We start from the raw sequence: 16,172 nt of genomic DNA on the forward strand, positions 1-16,172 counted from the left end.
TCGGTGTTTTCCCTCCTTGATAAACCATGAGGGTTATCAGCTGTAAGTTCTTGTGCTCCATATAGTGGTGCCTGAATGCTGGGAATTAAGTGAAATACCAGCGTGCTTCCCTGCCGAAGGAGGGATGCGAATGCAGTAGCGCCTCATGCAAAGCTGCAGCCTTTCCCTCGCCCCGGGCGAGCGGGCTCTCTCGCCCGAGGGCCCTGGGGCGCACCGGGCCGCGGGGAGCCTCCCGCAGCGCCGCGGAACCGGGAAACCCCTCCTGCAGGCCCTCTCGCACCTCCGCACCTACCCCCGCGGCTCTTGGGGCGGCACTTCCATCCGCTCCCGCCTCCCTCCCTGTCACCGCCTTGCGGGCCCCACCCCTTCCCCATGCGGGGAGCGGCGGCGGATAGCGGTCCTTTGTGTGCGGCGGTGTCGGGATGTGAGTGCGGGATGTGAGTGCGGGCCGGGCCGGGCCAGGCCGGGCGGGGAGGCTGCGGGAGCCGCTCCGCTGCTTCCCCCGGAGAGCGGAGCGGGCAGTCGCCCACCCATCCCTGCACCCCGCGGGCTCCGGCGCCCGCCTCGGGCCTCCGGGGTACTCGAGGGGGAAGCGGGCGGGCGGCGGCACTGCGAGCTCTTTGTCAGCTGGTGTGTGTCTTGTTGCCGCAGGCTGGCCCGGGTGACCGTCCTCCATGACTGCCTGGGCTGCAGGACCTTCGAGCTGCCGCCGTCCGCTGCCGTGGGGGACGTGAAGAGGCGGATCGACGCGGAGGCCGGGCTGCCCCCCGCCGAGCAGCGGCTGTGGCACCGCGGCAGAGAGGTGAGCGCGGGGCGCGGTGGGGGCGGGCGGCACCACCTCCGCAGCTGCGGCGCCTCTCGCTCCGCTGTGCTGCGGGAAGTCCCCGCCCGGCTGCTGCCGGTGCCGTGCCGGGGCCTCTGGTGCGTGGACAGAGCAGGCTGTGCGGGTCACTCGCGGGAAGCAAGGATGTCGAGTGGAGAAGCAGGTGACCCTCACACCGCTCTTGATGGTGCCAGCTTTTGTTATCCGAGTTTTTAATGTCTTTTTTTTTTTTTTTTTTTTTTTTTTTCCCTCTGACATTATCCACGTGTTTTATCCTAATTTCTTTGGGGGGAAAGGGCTGTTGTTAGTGAGAACAGAAATTTCACCTGAGAGTGCTGATGTGCTTGTTCTGCTTTCCTGTCAGTCTGGCTAGTTTCAAGAGCAGAGCTGACATCACCGTGGGAGGAAACTGGCAAGTTAAAAATTGTGATCTGGGTATAGGAGAGAGAGTCGAATGAATGAAGGAATGAATGACCTTGTTCTGTTGAAGGCATCAGCCTGGTGTCAGCGTTTCAGTACTGCTTGGCATGCTTCTAGCCCTGCTCTTGGGAAATGGGAACTTGGAGGTCTTGGTGGGATGGGATGAGTAGAGGCAAGAAAGGGAGATAGAAGAGGTTGGAAATTACTGCTAAATGGGGTAAGGAGACTTCCAGATGCATAGAGAAGAGAGGGTGGCCTTTCAGTATATAAAGTTGGCTTATAAGAAAGATGGAGAGAGCCTTTCTATGAAGGCCTGTAGTGACAGGACAGGGGACAATGGCTTTCAACTGGAAGAGGGTCAGTTTAGATGGGGCAAAAGGAAGAAATTTTTTAGGGTTAGGGTGATGAAACACTGAAGCAGGCTGCCTAGGGAAGTTGTGGATGCCCCATCATTGGAAATGTTCAAGATCAGGTTGGTTGGAACTTTGAGAGATCTGATCTAGCTCCTGTTGGTGGGGGGTTGTGGTGCTGGACTACATGATGTACAAAGGTCCTGTTTCAAGCCAAACCATTCTATGATACAAGGAAGGATATAGATGTTAGTTGTATTGCTCAGAAAGCTTTTAAGAACCTACGTGGGGAACACAAGTAGTCTTTGAGAGCTCAGGTTTGAAACAAACTGCTTGTGTAGTTTATCTTTTGTTTTCTTGCCTGGTTTTGTGTGTCCTTGATTTTGTTCTCTCCAGGCCTTCCTGTTTTTGGAGGAAGAACGCTATATCACTTTCTAAAATTTGTCTGGAAATGAAGATCTGACTGGCACAGAAAACTTTTTTTTTGCAGGGAACAGTCAGTAAGCAGACTGTAATAGCTATTCTGATTTTTTTTTTAGTAATAAACTACAATACATATGGTAATATGTGGTCTGTACTGTAGCAAATTAAAAAATCCTTTATAAACTTTTGGACTCCTGTTTATTGGGATCAAATTATTTTTTTAAATTCCGAGTAGTAGAGTATTCATTAGTAAATCTTTTTTTTTCCATTGAAACTACTGTGTGCAATTTGCAGATATTAAGTAAAATCCAGTGTGTCTTTCTCTCATAGTTCCTTGCAGTATTAAACTATTAATTTTAATCTGTCCAATGTCCTAGTGTCTGATGGTATTTGGTACAAAAATTGTTCCCATAAAAAGTTTGGTTACTCTATCCCTTTAATGCTTGGTGGTGGGTTACGGCATTCTGTGGGGTTGTTTTTTATTTTAGTGAGTCCTGAGTAGCTTGTATACCCAGTGTCAGCTGTTTAATGTCTTTAGACAAGATTAGCACAAGTACAACATTTCTGTAGAAACTTACAATAAACACACTGTTGTTGTAACCACTATTTAAAGTGATGTAAATAAAAAAGAATATATTTTCTTGCTAGTGTTGTTAAATAATGACTACATACTGTGGACTAGGACTGTCTTTTGCTAATTAAATATCATTGGATTGTAAGCATCTGCATCTGTGTAAACACCAAATGCTTTCTAGTGATTTATTTTTACCCATCGAAGTGAGGCAGTAGTCCTGAACTTCGCTGTAAACTGAGACTAATGTAATATAATTTCACATAATAAAATTTGTAATATAGTTTGCTATAAATGGAAACTAATATGATTTGGTTCAGTTTCTAATTAGCACATTGCAGCTGTTATTATGCATTTGTTGTGGCATGCAGGGTAACGTACGTCATATATGACTATTTTAGCAACACTTCGTTTGTGACTGGGACATGCATGATATGAAACTAGAATTGCAACAAAACCATTATGTGCTATGATTACTAAGTAGTTTCCTCAATGACTGTTAAGGAATATGTTGCTTAGTTTGCCTCAGTTTCTTTGTGATGTTCCTGGTGAGTCCGTTTGATGTTGGACTACATGACTTTCAGTGGGCCCTTCAACCTTAACCATTCTGTGATAGGTCTGCATGTAGAGGTAGTGGGGACATGGGACTTTTGAATTCTTCAGAGGTGCTTCTGTGACATACTTTTGTCTCTACACATTGTGTATTGCCAGCTGCTTTGAGCTGATACTGTTTAGTTTAAAACCCCTGTGAAATTGCATAACCATATGTACTCCTGTGGTACCCAGACTATGTATTTCCTGTATATGTTTGTTTTCTTTATGGGCATGCACCTTAGAACAATAACTGCTTTAGTTGTATGCTTCCAGAACTTCCCAGAACACAAAACTTTTTCAAATGTAAAAACAGGAGGCCATGGCTTGCTCTTAGTATGCTTCTGTGGGCATTTTTTTCTACCTGATTTGTTTGGGTCCTGTTACTAACAAGCTGAAACTTCTGGTCAAGATATGTCTTATTTTTTATTTCAGTTGTCTGATGGTATCAAGATTGTGGATCTTCAGAAGTCTCAAAATCAAATTTTTTTGAAGCTCCAGTCAAAAGGGTTGAAAGGAGGAGGTATGGAAAATATTCTTGTTTATAAACTGAAAGCTCAAAGCATTTTCTAATGCAATACAGAGTTAATTAAGTTTTTGTCTTCTTTAAATGGGAAGCAATTATTTTTCTACTCCAGGAAAATTAAACTTCTCTTTATAAGTGCCTTAGTGTTTAATTTTTTTTCTTTGTAACATGTAGAATTTAGATTATTGCCATCCTTTGGAATCAATAAGGCTTGTCTTTCAATAATGTAATAGCTGCCTTATCTCATATAACATAAGCTGAATACTTGAAAGCAAAAGAGATACCGGAAGTATGTTTTTTCAATAACCACCATGTAAAAAAATTCTTGATTTCTTGTGTAGTTTTAGTTTTTTACTTTTTGATTGTTTGTTTTTCTTTTGATTCTGCATGTTTAGTTACATTTCTATTAAAAAAACCCTGCAGGTGTATCACTTTGTATGGTGTCTTGTTACCTGACTATCTTCAGAAATGCTCTAATTAAAACCTATAATTATTATTTTACTTGACTACTAGCATTACTGTTCTTCTAACAATAACTTTATTGTTAGACAATGAAATAAATATTAATGGAATGGTAGGATGAAGAAGGAAACCCTTCTTTTCCTGCAGATATTTTATTTTGTGTCACAAAATGTATTTCTTACCCTGTGCAAGCCATAATGTACTGGATTATGGTTTTCTAGTGGCAGAGAGAAGTTTGTATATTAGCCCGAAGTTCATGTTCACATTCTTTAGAAATTGAAGTGATTAGAAACCTCTGACAATGGACTTCATGGTTCTATGACATCAGACATTTTTCTTTCTGTCATTCTCAACTGTTTGCTCTGAAAATGTTTTGCTATGTGTAGGCTGTGATAGACTAAGTAAAGAGTTTTACTTTCTGCTCAGAGCTGTTTTTTGCCATGCAAGTATATGGAGAATATAGTGTAGTAGCCTTAAGAAATTTTCATGGGAAAGAAAAACTGTTGCTGTTTTTTGTGCCTATGAATGGAGTATTTTGCTGTGAGATTTTCTAAGCGGATAAGCAGTCTATGTCTAGATAAAGTGCTTGACTTTTTCTGGTCCACAGTTCTCATGTAAGTCAATTTAAAAGATCTGAAGGCTTTTGTGTTTATTCTGGAGTCTTTCAGTTCAGAGATTTTTCCCTACAGCAGATGAATCAAGAAAGGCCCTGAATTTCTAACTTGGAAGTGCATGGTCAGTAGGGCCAAGCACATTGATTGCTGAAGTACTCTGAAGATCACCCATGTCCCCTTTGTGTTCATTCATTGCTGGTGTCTATCAAATAATACATAATCTTTTCATATGATGGCAGAATAATTAATGTTGGAAGGGACATCAGGAGGTCTCTACTCCAGCCTTACGCTCAAAGCAGGGTCTTCTCTGAGGTCAGACTGGGTTGCTTGAGGATTGATCTGGTTGAGTTTAGAAAGCCTCAAAGGATGGAGACTGCACAAACTCTCCAGGCTCCTGTTCCAGTGCTTGACTGTCCTTATGGCAGAAAGAGTTTCTCATTCAAATTTGTGGAACTAGTTTTGTGTTGAATATAACCAGCTCTAATATTTAAGAAAAATCAGTTCAGCCTTTGATGGATGAAGTAAATCATGATCTCTAGCCAGAGTAATTGTTGTCAACATGCATAGAGCAGCTCTGCTCTTAGACTGAACAGAGAACAAAGTCTATGTTCAACCCTATCACTTGAAAATTACTTGTCTGTTTGTGTGGTTCCCACGGTGAAATGTGTTGTTTAAACGCTTCCAGCCTGCCCAGCTTAGATTTAGAGAAGATCAGTTTTTTTGATTTTAGATAATTTCTCCTAAGAAAAGAAACACCCAAACTTTCCTACTGTTTATCAGTTCACCTTCTTTTGGAAGTTTGCATATTGCATGGTGACTTTCATATACCTCCATATACTGTAAAAATAACAAAAGTTATAAAATACTTCACACACTTACAGCTGTGAGTTGCAATTTCTTGCATTTTTTTTCAGTTGATGCTATTAAGGTACCTTAAAGAGTGACACGAGAAAATTTTAAAGACAAAATGTTTGATGTTTTTATTTATTTCTTTCTCAGCAAATAGAACTCTTTATCTGTCCCCTTTTTTCCACACTGCTTTTTTTCCTAGTGTTTTATTCCAGAATATATAATATGTGTGCTTTTGAATCTGTGTAGTTCATAAACACATATATATGCAGAAGGGAGGGAAAGAAAGAGAGAGAATATTTACTTGTTAATAACTTTAAAAGGAAGCATCATTAGATGCTTTCTGTGTGGGGATTACTTCAGTACTGTTTGTTTGAAGCACATGTTTTAGAGGTTTCGTTTGGGGAGCTGCTCTTTAGTCTCAGACTGGAGTTTGAATTGAAGAGTATTGAACTTTTTGTTTTGTGATAAACTCTTTGTCTTGGAGCAGATGTTCATTATGCTTGGACTCTTTTCCCTCCAGGGTTAAGCCCAGGAAACTCCAAAGCTATCACAAGGCCCATCCCCACGGAGTGTCAGAACAGGAAGTGTATACTAGACCCAAAACGTTCTGTGCCTGTATGTAGCTGTCAAATCACTAGAGATAAAAAAGTTAGAGCCACTGCTGCCCTGGAATACTATCATGCTACTTAAAAGTAGTAGTCGTTTAGAAATTGCTACCTTTGAACGTGAAGCAGTTGGAGTTGTGGTATAACTGCTGCAAAGACTTGGCCCTTAAATTTATTTCATCTAGATATGAAACAGCATGTTGACCATCAGCATCAAGACTGCTATTTTAATTTTTTTAATAGAAAGATTTATAATGTAGTATTTTCACAGTTGGTTTTGGAAAGGCAAGATTTTACAGTAACAGGCCTGGAGTTTATTTAAAGAAATTATTTAAGTTCCCAGTAATTGTTTAGGATTTTTTTTAATCTGAAATTAAGTGCATAGTTGCATAATACACATCTTATCTTTTTTTGTTATTTGTTTGTTTTAGGTCGTTTTGGACAAACAACTCCACCACTTGTTGATTTTCTTAAGGATATATTAAGAAGATACCCAGAGGGAGGACAGATTCTTAAGGTATATGACAAATGGTATTTTTAGCAGTCATTTAATATGCATGGCATAATACCATTAGTTTAATGCTTTCCAGCAAGTCTTGACTTTGTTGTATCTCATTACAATATAGGAGATACATGTTTCTAGTACAGGAGATACATGTTTCCATTTCTGTGGGCAAGGCAAAGAGAGTTGTGTCTTATGTGTGGGCTTGTTTTTGGTTTTGTTTTTTTTAAAATGTTTCTGAATTCTCTTGTCACAGATGCCATTGTAATTTATTTTAAAAAAATGAGATAAAATGCAGATGTAATTAAATTGGAGACTTCATGATGTATTTCACATGAGCAAGCTTTCTTACATTGGAAATGTCAACATTGATTTAAGCATTAAAAATTCTGCCAGTAAAAAGAATGGCGAACTGGTAGATGGGAATTCACCTCACTTTACTTTAGACATGGCTGAAGCACTTCTCCTGTGAAGAAGGGCTGAGGGAGTCAGGGTTGTTCAGCCTGGAGAAGAGAAGGCTGTGGAGAGACTTTGTTTTGGCCTTTCAGCATACAAAGGAGACTTACAAGAGAGACTTGATATCAAGGTCTGTAGTTACAGGACAAGGGACAATGGTTTTAAACTGAAAGAGGGTATGTTTAGATTAATAAGCAAGACAATTTTTAGGATGAGGGTGGTGAGGGACTGGAGCAGGTTGCCCAGAGAATTTGTGAATGCTCCATCCCTGGAAGTGTTCAAGGCCCGATCTAGTGGGTAGCATCCCTGCCCATGATGAGGGAGTTGAAACTAGATGGTTTCTTAGGTCCCTTCCAAAAAACAAGCCATTTTGTGACTCATTCTATGATTCTATTATCTTCAAAGGTCCCTTCCAACCCAAATCATTTTATGATTCTATGGTCTCAAAAAATACACATAATTCTAAATTCATTAAGTCCCTCTATGGGAAAGTCTAGGACCTGTAGAAGGTGATTTGTGTGATTTATCATTGCTTCCTATGCTAATGTCTGAAAATAGCAGTTTGATTTTTTGGCTTTTTTAAGAACATCTGGAGTGATTAGCTCATAGCTGGATGTTAAACTTCTCATCCAGCATGCTTTATCGCACTGGTGGTAGGAACTTAGTTTCCTTAGTGTATGGTAATACTAGGTTCTAACTAATGGGATTTAGTACAGATATATATATTTATCTATATGTACATACAAAACACACATACAAATGTTGATAGATCATGATAGTTCCTGATGTCTTGTCTTCTTTGCAACCATGGAACTGGAAGCTGATTATGTTTAGTGGGAATGCTGAAGATAAGCATATCTTCAATTGTGGCAGACTGCTTCCTGGATATGTTCTCAGCAGTGTCTGTACATAGGAGGGGTGCTTATGTTTTTATTGTTTCCCAGTACTAAGTACATCTGTAAGATACATTTGAATTGTGAAGAGTTCAGACCTGCTCAACAATTTAAATCCAAATTTTCATTCCAACATGAAGAAATAAGATAATGTCTTTAGAAATCAGATGGGTAAATCTAGAAGTAGAAATTATCCTGTTTTTGTGGTTTACAATTTAGAGTTAAAAGATTGTTAGGGAGAGATTACTACTGGGAATTTTGCTGGTACCTTAAAATTTATTTCACTGTTTCAGTTCTTCAGATATAATGCTGTTACAGCTGAATGTAGCAGATACCCCATTTGCCACAGCATGAATAGAAGTCTGACTACATGGTAGTTTCCATACTTAGTATTTAATATTTCTGGAGACTTTGGGCTATCTTTCTGTATTTCAATGAATGACTGCCATGATTGTTCTTTTTTAAGAAGAAGAAGAGTTGCATGGGTTTTGTAATTAAATACCTTGTAGTGGTTCTTAAAAAATTTATTATTTACACTGAATTGTGGGTATATTTCTTGCCATCTCATAATAATTCAAAATTATGTAGAATTGACAATATAAACAAAACTCAATATATTTTAGTTACTTATGTGATATGCATTTGTGGTGGCTGGATGCCAAGTGCCCACTTGGCTGGACGCCAGGTGCCCACCCAGCCACTCTATCACGCCTCTTCCCAGACAGACAGGGGAGAGAGTAAGATGGAAAACAACTTGTGGGTATGGATAAGGCAGTTTATTAAAGCAGAAGCAAAGCAAAAGCTTGCACGTGCAAAAGTGAAGCGAAAGATAGCAGGGTTTATTCTCTACTTCCCATCAGCAGCGATGGTTGGCCACTCCTGAGAAGCAGGGCTTCAGCACGCATAATGGTTCCTCAGCAGGCAGCCATTGGAGGCAATGAATGCCTGCCTTCCTGCTCCTTTCCTTAGCTTTTATATCTGAGCTGACATCATATGGTATGGAATATCCCTTTGTTTAGTTTGGATCAGCTGGCCTACTTGTGTTCCCTCCCAGGATCTTGCCCTCGATTGAGGAAGGAATGTTACAGTGCTGATGCTGTGCTCAGCAGTAGCCAAAAACCAGTGTGTTATCAACACCCTTCTAGCTACCAATGCGAAGCACAGCACTAAGGGCTACTATGGGGACATGAACTCAATTCAGCCAGACCCAATACAGCATTGTAGACTGAACATACTGTCACAAACTGTAAAATCAAAGGGTTATAGCTTTGAAACCAGATACTAGATAACAGTGAGTTTATTTTTCTCTCAACAGTCTATTTGAATGCAACCTAATCTGAAATACCTGCTGCTAGTTGATGCATATTTTAAGTAAAAGTTCATCTTGCTATGAAGTCTTTTATTTTTTATGCATAACTGAATGAAGTTTATGGTTCACAAATACATTGCATGTGATATATCCATGTAACTTTTCAATTCAGCTGAAATACTTCCTTATGCCAAGCTTGCATACACCCACATAAACATACACACAAGTCTGTGTATGTGTGTTTATGCGTGTTTATGCGTGTATGCGTGATACACTGTGATGATTCAATGTAAATTGTGTGAAGCTGTAATCCTGTAGGTATTTATAATCATGTTTGTGTCTGCTATTGATGAAAATAGGACTGAATAGGCATATTTTATTAATAGTCATGTTTACAGAACTAGTTTACTGGCATTTTTGTTTTCCACTGTCACCACTATTAATACTATTTAACAAATACTCAATCTTAATATAAGCCTCTTTCCAGTCTGTGGGTTTCATTTGACAGGTGAGCTGCTCTGTTGGCTCATGACTGAGAGTAACTGGTCAGAACTGTTTTGCAGCCCTTTGCTGGAGGAGTTTTAGAAGCACTGTGGCTTTTCAGTGGTTGGTTCATACTGTGAAATGTTAACTTGAACTTAATTCATTTGATATAAAGAAGAGTGCTGTGCATTGCCTTCTTATGACTTGTTGCCTCTCTGTTATTGTACAGCTGTTTGTGTGGGCTTAACAGTAAACTTTGATAAATTAAAAAAAAAAATCTTTTTTTCTTCTCACAAATTTATTGTTTTCAGACTTGTACAGCTCTGATTCAGGATAATATGGTAGTAACAGCTTAGTAGCTTCTCAACTTTGTAGCTGCTTCTGTGTGGTATTTGAGCTCCAAATTCAAATCACATTTATAGTATTTTTCTGAATATTCGTTTTATAATGAAGCCTATTGTTGTTCAGATAAACTGAATAAAATTATTTTGGTTGAAAAGTATGAAAACGATTACACTTCAGATAATCACTTATTTTCTACTGTTTAAGTTAGAAAGCCTTTGCAATAATATGTACAGCATTACTCCATCATACTTTGTTTTGTTGTTTTTCTTTTGCCTCAGGAACTGATACAGAATGCAGAAGATGCTGGTGCCACAGAGGTTAGGTTTTTGTATGATGAAACTCAGTATGGAACAGAAACTTTATGGTCAAGGGACATGGCACAATATCAGGGTAAAAATAATTTTTATAAAATTTGGCCATTATTCTTCAATATGCATGTCAGTTGGGGTCAGCTCTCCTGGCTATGTCCCCTCTCAGCTTCTTATGCACCCCCAGCCCACTTGCTGTTCGGGTCTCATGAGAAGCAGAAAAGGCCTTGGCTCTGTATAAGCCGTGCTCAGTGATAACTAAAACAGCCCTGTGTTATCAATGCTGTTTCCAGCACAGTAGCCTCCAGCTACTGTGAAGAATATTAACACTATCCCAGCCCAAACCAGCGCACCAGTTCTTAATGTAAAGATGACCCTAGCTCCTTACATTTCATCATTGTCCAGGCAGATCTGCTTTCTTCCCCATCTCTTCTCTTGCCCCTATACCAGACTTTCCTCCATGTTACCTGTATACTGCAAATTCAGTTTCTCGTTCCTCTAAGGTTTTGATATTATCTAATATAGCTTTTTGTGATAAAGGTCAGTTATTTAACAAACAAATTAGTTTGCATAATCATCCTAAAAGGCTTTCAGTTGTGATTTGAAGATTTCAGTGATGGATGATCCACTACTACTTGCTTCTGGCTTTTTTCAGTTATTAATCAACCTTATTATGTCTTCTAATTTCAATTTGTCTGTCTTACTTTCTAGACAGACAGTTATACTTTGCCATGTATTCCCTTCAAGTGGAGGTATTAGTAGACTGTGATTAGTACATTTTTCAGACATCTTTTTGATAAACTGAACAGATTGAATTTAAGCCTTGTACCACATGACACTTCTTTTAGAAGTTTTGTTGTTTTCTGCTTTCTGTTCAGTGTTCCAGAATAATTCTTTTAAAATGTGGACACCAGAATTAAATACCACATCAGAATATAAATCTAAGTACCATATACACAGGTATATCCATCTCCTTGGTTTTGCATTTGCTGCTACTCTATACCTCCCTTTCATTACCAGGCATAATTTGGTGTCAGCTTAAGTCGTAGCTTCCCCAATTAATTTCCACATGCCCCCCCCTCCCCCTCATGGCAAGGCTTCGTGAACGAAGATTTAGGAAGGCTCTATCCACATTTGTTGCAAGCACGCTGGTGGCTAATGAGGCCAATATGAGATAGACATATCCGATTGCAAAAGGCACAGCAGAAAGACTCCTTAGGTGGTATATACTGCAAGACATGATTCTTTCTGCGTTGTCTTTTCTCCTTGAGAGTGATCCTGTGTGTGTTCTCAAAGGAAACAGCAGTGTTATAGATGGTGTGTCTCCAGGCCTCCCGATTGGAGGCCAGAGTAGACCAGTTATGTTGATCAATATGGCCGAGGCTGAGATGTTGTTTCAGGGAGTCCTTTCTCTTCGGGGCTCCTCTCTTGTGGCAGCCGGTGGCAAGTTCACCACATGCATACTTCAAATAAGTGCTTTCTTGGTTCTGTGAGTTCATTTCCTAGAAATTTTAAACAGTAAATAGTTTTATTCTGTCATCTCTTTAACACTTGCCTGTTTATTAAAGGGCCAGCATTTTATGCGTACAATGATGCAATTTTCACCCCTGAGGACTGGCATGGTATACAGGAAATTGCAAGAAGCAGGAAGAAAGATGATCCTCTCAAAGTTGGAAGATTTGGAATTGGCTTTAATTCCGTTTATCACATAACAGGTACTCTCAGTAGTTATTTTAAAATGAAAATGTTGAAGTTTTAAATTGTTTAATTACCTTAGATATTCATCAAACATTTAATATTATCTCTATAGTGCATTTTAAAATTAGATCACTGGCTAAATTCTCTTAAGAAGCGTTCCTATTTTTCTAAAATCCTGTAAGGTATCGTTTTGATTTTGAAGGTTTTTGGAGGAGATTGTTTGTTCTAGTAACGTCATTAGTCCCTTATATTGAAATGAACATTCCTTTACACTGGTATTTCAGTTATGCACTGCTGCTCATTTTGTAGAGGCCCATAATATGGAGTAGCTATATAAGTAGAAATGTGAAAGTTCTGCTTACTAGACTGAAATTTTTTTGCAGGTTTGTTGTATAATAAGCAGTGATTTTTATTTAATGCTAGAAAGGATATTATGTAATAGAGGTATATACACATTTACACTTGAAAGAGATAGTACATACTGTTTCACAAGTTGGTAATATTCAGTTTTGAAACCTATTATTCTCCCAAAATGTTTTACTGCTGTACAGAAGCAGCATAAATAATGCTTACACTCTACATAGTTATAATAGTATGGGATGAGGCAATTTTTGCTGAAATAACATTTTTAAGTTGGAAAGTGAGTTTGTAAGACATAGGATATTTTTTAACAATATTTTACTTAGCTGAGCATGAATAAAATTAATACATTCAGTGGTTTGATAATTCTGGGAATTTGAACATCTTGAAGGCTGGCAAACAGTAATCCTGTACACTTAAAAGCACAAAGTAGGAATCCAATAGAATACATATTTAGTAAATTAATTTGATTTTCTTTTTCCTTGAAAATACTGGAAACATAAAAGTGTAGATTTGAAAGAAATTGCTCACTGTCTGCTAGAATTCAAATAGTTGAATGAGTATTCATATATTTAATTGCATAATAGGGGTGTGCTTGTTTCGCCCCTGTCAGTAAGGGACGAAACAAGCACACACAAAATGATAGAATCATGTAGATGGGAAACGACCTCTAAGACCATTGAGTCCAACTGTAAGCCTAATGGTACCAAGGCCACATCTGCCCATCTTTTAAATATCTCCACAGGGATGGTGACTCAACCACCTCCCTGGGCATTATACTCAGTTCAACACAGTTTTGTAACATTTTTGTCTTGCCCTTTTAAAATTTGTTCCTTAAGACTGTATTTTTTAAAGTATGTTGTTTTAGGATTATTAATAATTGTTGTTTTTTATGTATACAGATGTCCCTAGCATTTTCAGTGGTGACCAGATTGGAATGCTTGATCCCCATCAAACCCTTTTTGGACCTCATGAGTCGGGCCAGTGTTGGAATCTAAAAGAAGATAGCAAGGAAATAAATGAACTTACAGACCAATTTGCACCATTCATTGGTGTATTTGGCAGCACTAAGGAAACCTTTAAGAATGGAAACTTTCCTGGTACCTTTTTTCGTTTCCCACTTCGTCTGCAGCCTTCCCAACTGAGCAGCAATGTTTATGACAAACAGAAGGTTTTGGAGCTGTTTGAATCCTTCAGAGCAGATGCAGACACAGTATTGCTTTTCTTGAAGAGTGTTCAAGATGTTTCATTGCATGTTAGGGAAGCTGATGGAACAGAGAGGCTGGTTTTTAGAGTAACTGCCAGTGAGAACAAGGCCTTGAAACACGAAAGACCCAATTCTATCAAAATCCTGGGAACTGCAATAAATCAGTATTGTAAGAAAGTTCCAAGCAATAGTATAACTTGTGTGACATACCATGTAAATATAGTTGTAGAAGATGAGAGTGTTAAGGACGCACAGAAAACATCTTGGTTAGTATGTAATTGTGTAGGTGGTCGAGGAATGTGTATGGAGCTGGATTGTTTAGCTGATGACTTGAAATTTGTTCCCACTATTGGAATAGCCATGTCTTTATCAACTAATGGGGAGGAAAATGGAGCTGTAGCAGACTTTTCAGGAAGAGCATTTTGTTTTTTGCCTTTGCCTCCAGGTGAGGAAAGCAAAACTGGACTCCCTGTTCATGTTAGTGGTTTCTTTGGTCTCACAGACAATAGGAGGAGTATCAAATGGCGAGAGCTGGATCAGTGGAGAGATCCATCAGCTTTGTGGAATGATCTTCTTGTGGTAAATATAGTGCCAAAGGCATATACAACCCTTATTTTGGAAGCTATCAAACGAATGGAGACTGAGAAGAATTCAGATTTTCCATTGTCAGCTGAAAGAATTTATAGGTTATGGCCTGATGAGAACAAAATCAGGGTACCCTGGAAACCAATTGTAGTACCTCTCTTTAAAGAGCTGCTCCAGCATGCAGTTATTTACTCAGTGAGTAATCAGTGGATAAAGGTGGAGCAGGTGCATTTTTCTGAAGTGGATGAGAGTTTGGAGTACACACAGTCTGTTCTCAACTACCTCCAGAATTCAGGGAAGCAGATTGCCAAGGTACCAGCAAATATTGCTAGTGCAGTGCATCTTACTATTTCTACTGCTAAAGCTGTGAAAAAAGTGACTCCTGCTGTAGTACGGCAAGTGCTAAGGAAATCTGGACACAGTGGACCTGCTGAAGAAAAACTTCATCTTTTAGAATTTGTGCTTTCTGATGGAGTCTACAGTGAACTGATTGGATTGGAGCTTTTGCCTTTGCAGAATGGGAATTTTATTCCTTTTTCCTCATCTGTGTCAGAACAGGATGTAGTTTACATAACCTCAGAAGAATATCCCAGGTATGCTTAATATTTATAATACTGTGGGTTGGGTTTTTTTAAATTTGTATGTTAAAACAGCTTCAGACTGTTATTTCCTTATCAGCAAACAAGGTATGCAGCAGCCTGTATTGTAATGAAATAATGCACAGATAGAACTCAAATTTCTGTATATATATATGTTTGTGTGCATATGTCTCATTTGAAAAGTTTGACAGCTATTTGCCATTATAATTTTATATAAGAATTGTGTGATCTAGGCTTTAAGGGAATATGTTAGGATACATTTCAAGTTTGCTTTCTTCTGGGAATTATAAATAAGAGGACGTTAGAAACATGGATACTAGGAAGTACATTAAATAAGGTAATGATAAGAGCTTTTATTAAACCTAAAGCTTGAGATTACTTCAGGCTTTTTTTTTTTTATCACAACACTCTTAATTTCAATGAAGGGCTGGTTTCAGGAATTAAGCAGATAGTATGATGAAAAGAAGAGGACTTGTCTTTAACATCTGCTCTCCTTTTGTTCTTTTCAGTCTCTCTCCAATTAGTTTTTTTCCATGCTTATTTCCCACATGCATCAGTGTTCCAATTTAGTTCTCATTTCATTAGACAAAAAAGTTGCATTGACACTGGGGAGGGGATAGCAAAGAGCAGGCTAGCTGGAATAAATGAGCTTGGGGTCACTGGGGAGAAAGCACAACTACTGCTTTTTATGTCTGTACTGGATTAGGCAGATATTAAATACTTGTTAAGTCTGGACCATTCTCCAAGTGATATCTAAAGAAGTACTGCTTGAAGTTGCTCAGACACACCAGAGGCCTTACTGTTCCTCCTTACAAAGTGTTACCCATATGTATGTTCACAATGACCCCTCCTTCTCCTTTATCTCAGGGTTCCACTAATTTCCAAATCCTCTGTTTGAGAGAATGTGACACTTGTTGTGTGTTTTGCTGCTTTTACTGCTCTGTGGACTGTTTATTAGGAAGTAGAGATGGGTTGGAGTGTGCCCAGATTGGTATTATTAATGTAAAAAGTACTTCAAGTGAGGTCCTTTTGTAAATTGCAGTTTGAATGTGTATATACACAGCAGATCTTCAAGAAAAGCAGTTGGATGCAGGCAACTTGTCTTTCCATGTGTGATGGTTAAAATTATTTTTTGAAACTTAAATGATACCAGTATTTCTTATTCAGTTCACGTTATGTTGGTAATGGAC

At 39.0% G+C, this 16,172-nt stretch overlaps 1 protein-coding gene across 3 annotated transcripts in view; it reads left to right on the top strand.

Moving 5' to 3' along the window:
• The window catches only part of SACS (sacsin molecular chaperone), a 61,603-nt gene that overhangs the window by 27,027 nt on the left and 18,404 nt on the right, over positions 1-16,172 (top strand). Inside the window, exons 1-7 of one of the 3 annotated variants that reach the window (XM_027677884.1) lie at positions 377-424; positions 652-802; positions 3,614-3,701; positions 6,669-6,754; positions 10,504-10,615; positions 12,102-12,248; positions 13,494-14,976. In XM_027677884.1, the coding sequence (XP_027533685.1) occupies positions 423-424; positions 652-802; positions 3,614-3,701; positions 6,669-6,754; positions 10,504-10,615; positions 12,102-12,248; positions 13,494-14,976 (2,069 nt within the window). In that variant the 5' untranslated portion in view covers positions 377-422. Of the gene's footprint in view, positions 1-376; positions 425-651; positions 803-3,613; positions 3,702-6,668; positions 6,755-10,503; positions 10,616-12,101; positions 12,249-13,493; positions 14,977-16,172 lie in introns of those variants that run through there. The other 2 variants (XM_027677883.1, XM_027677885.1) reach the window with 2 other exon arrangements.

This window comes from Neopelma chrysocephalum, unplaced genomic scaffold (assembly GCF_003984885.1).
Source record: "Neopelma chrysocephalum unplaced genomic scaffold, ASM398488v2 Primary Assembly neopelma1_43, whole genome shotgun sequence".
Classification (NCBI taxonomy): domain Eukaryota; kingdom Metazoa; phylum Chordata; class Aves; order Passeriformes; family Pipridae; genus Neopelma; species Neopelma chrysocephalum.